Source organism: Leucopleurus acutus, assembly GCF_964270905.1.
Source record: "Leucopleurus acutus genome assembly, chromosome: 3".
NCBI lineage: Eukaryota > Metazoa > Chordata > Mammalia > Artiodactyla > Delphinidae > Leucopleurus > Leucopleurus acutus.
Genome location: NC_139145.1, coordinates 70,712,585 through 70,715,626, shown reverse-complemented (window position 1 = coordinate 70,715,626; position 3,042 = coordinate 70,712,585). Strand labels below are relative to the sequence as shown.

At 41.0% G+C, this 3,042-nt stretch overlaps 1 protein-coding gene across 1 annotated transcript; it reads left to right on the top strand.

Annotated features, from left to right (window-relative positions):
- Nucleotides 1-1,268: 1,268 nt before the first annotated feature.
- Nucleotides 1,269-1,514, top strand: CTXN3 (cortexin 3; the record flags this gene model as incomplete). Its single annotated transcript, XM_082836294.1, has 1 exon — nt 1,269-1,514. The coding sequence occupies one exon, from the start codon at nt 1,269-1,271 to the stop codon at nt 1,512-1,514; it is 246 nt and encodes an 81-aa protein (XP_082692420.1).
- Nucleotides 1,515-3,042: the final 1,528 nt, after the last annotated feature.

Below are 3,042 nucleotides of genomic sequence, written 5' to 3'. Positions count from 1 at the left end.
TGATTTGACCAAATGAAGTTATTTTAATAGGAACTTGGGCACCACACAATATGCTGGGAAGGGAGAGGCTTACAGTTTATAAAGATTTGTAGAGTTCTCAAAATGCTTTCATCTCTAATGTCTCCTCAATTTGGTATATCTAAAAGGGGTTGGTGGTGAAAGGGTCAGAGAATAAGAGTATATATTTATATTTTAGCAGGCCTCTCAAAACACGTGATTAGGCTGCAAAGAGGGTTAACCATATCCTTGCATCTGCCTTTTAATCAGCATAGGGTGGTAAAATTGCAAATTAAAACTGAGTTTTAAATCATTCTAGTCGTGGCTTCCCTGTGAAGAAGCGAGACCCCAGACTTATTTATAGGCAGATTGGCTCATAATTTGAATTAAGATGACTAGGTTATTTACTGGATCTTCTTGGAATGGTTGCCCATCAGTGCAGCCCCCAAATGAATTGTGTACCCATTCTAAAACCTGAGTTATGGGATAAGCCTAGAAATTACAAGATGTTGAGCTAGGAGAAGAAGACTTGATACTTTGCCTCGTACAAAGGCCGAGGCTGGAGAAGACTGGTCCAGGGAGTCACGGCAGCACTCACTGAGTGGAGACCAGTGGTGGGAAGGGAGGGACTGAACAGGTATTGCTATACTAGTCAGCCAGCTTACGGCTAGGGAGTCATTAACACAGGCTCACAAGGTTCTGTACCCAGTTCTCCACTGTTTCCATTGAACTTCACAGACCTAGCAATCTTTATGTTGTAAATGTACACAGTTAATGGTCCTCATTTTTCTTCTATTTCCCATTTGGATTAGGTAGTGTTTTCATAAAGAACTTCCTGAAAATGCATACCTGCCTCAGCTGTGTTGAGAACAGACAAAGACAAGGGCTCTGGCTTCATTTGGGCTGGGGGGAAAATGGACATAGAATGGGATTTTAGTAAGCCAGTGGGGATGGCAGGGACCAAAGGGAGGGGTCCTCAATAGGCTATGAAAAGACAAGAGGGAACATGGTAGGCGCTGCCTAGGCATCTATTCTTCTATCACTACATGGCTTTCTTTTGGCCCAGCCCTTGGAGAAAGTTTAGAGATTCCTTCTTTTCTCTGAAAAATATGATGGTGAGCCTAGAAAGAAAGTTGCCCGTTGGCGTTGACTCTTTCTCCTTCCCTTTCTTTATTCCGCAGCTTCTTCAAGGTGCAGCCACCATGATCTCAGCAGGCTGATGATGGAAGAGAAGGAACCTGGGAGACCCTGTGCTCCAGCTTCCCTGGACGATGGATGGAGGACAGCCTGTCCCTTCACCCCTAGTGCCCCTTGGGAACGTGTCATCAGATTCTAGCATGTCTCTGGAGCAGAAAACCACATTTGTTTTTGTGATTTTGTTGTTTATTTTCTTGGGCATCCTCATAGTCAGGTGCTTCCGGATTCTTCTGGACCCGTATCGGAGCATGCCAACCTCGACCTGGGCTGACGGACTTGAAGGCCTGGAGAAAGGGCAGTTTGACCATGCCCTTGCTTAACAGGACAGGAGCAGGAACCCATCCTGAGGAGGAGAAATGCTGCATGTCTTGGCGCAGGATTCTCTTTAGTCAACGTTCTCAGCAACTCCAATTTTATCCGTATCTGGTTCTAGAACCACAATTCATTTATTCAGTGAACTTTTGAGGATATTGGAAATGGAAGTTTATATTCCTAACCCAAAATAGGAAGGTTTAAATTTCAATATTTACTCAATGAATGAATGTTGAATGTGTGTGATGGTGCAACTGAGAACATCTATAGTGACTTTGCCTAAAATGAAGCCCTACCGGACCTGACCAGAGAAAAAGACTAGAAATGATCTGATCTGAATCTGATGGCAGGGCCAAAAGAGACTTCCTTGTTCTAATCATGTCTCCCAGTTTGTTTTATTTTCATGGGAAGCTGGGTCCTGGGCAAAGAATGAGGAAGAAGTTGCTGAGTGGACCCAAAGCAGGTACTTGTTTTCTCCTAAAGCAAAGAGCACTGAAAGGCAATAGGAATGCTTAGAAAGGTGGTTGATTCCTGGAAAATATGGGTGAGGATGATATCATTTTACTTTTCAAATAAAACTGAATTCAAAGGCTTACGGAGGTTTAAAAACTATTTACCAGGCCAAGTACATTCTGGGTATTCATATTAGTAACATGCGTAGAGGTAACTATACATAACCTGAATTTACTTTCTTTGCACAACTGGTTGAAATAATAGGTTGCAAGTACCGCTTCAACGTTTTTTTTAAATAAAAGGTTAATTGTTTAGAGGAGAAGACTTTTACAGTCTTAAAAGGAATGTGTGTTTATGACTGAATAGAAACCAAATAAAACTTTTCAAGAAACAGAAGTGTCTCCTCTCTTATTTCAGCGCTCGGGAGGCAGAGAGTGGCATCGAATACTGAGGGCTAACTGTTCTGAGAAAGAGAGCAAAGACCACAAAATGTCATGTAATTCATCCCTCTCCCATTTCAGGAAGGGCTCCCACAAATTTTTCTGACACGTAAGACCTATTCTAAGCACTGTTTAAGTTCCCCCAAAAGAGAGATATGAAAACCTCTTAATCCAACTTCTGTACTGATAGGAAAAGCTTGCATCTAAACTCCTTAGGTTGTATTTATAGTCTATGTCTTCTAATTTTCTCCTCAGCTAGCCATCATTTTTTACATTAAAAAAAGTTAAAAAAAACCAACTGTGCCTAAAAAGACAGCCCTTAGTAAACCAGCTCCCTTGTATCTCTCTCTCTCTTTTTTTTTTTTAACATTTTGACGGTCCTTCTGCCCAGATTCCCCCCTCCCCATGTTCCCTCTTGATTTTTTTCATTAAAAAAAATAACAGCTTTATTAAAATATAATTCACATACCATAAAATTTAGCCTTTTAAAGTATACAATTCACTGGCTTTTAGTATATTCACAGAATTTTGTGTGACCATCATCACAATATAATTCCAGAATTCTATACTCACCAGCAGTCACTTCCCATCCCTCTTTCTCTCAGACCCAATAATTTCTAATCCAGTAATTTCTAATCTATGG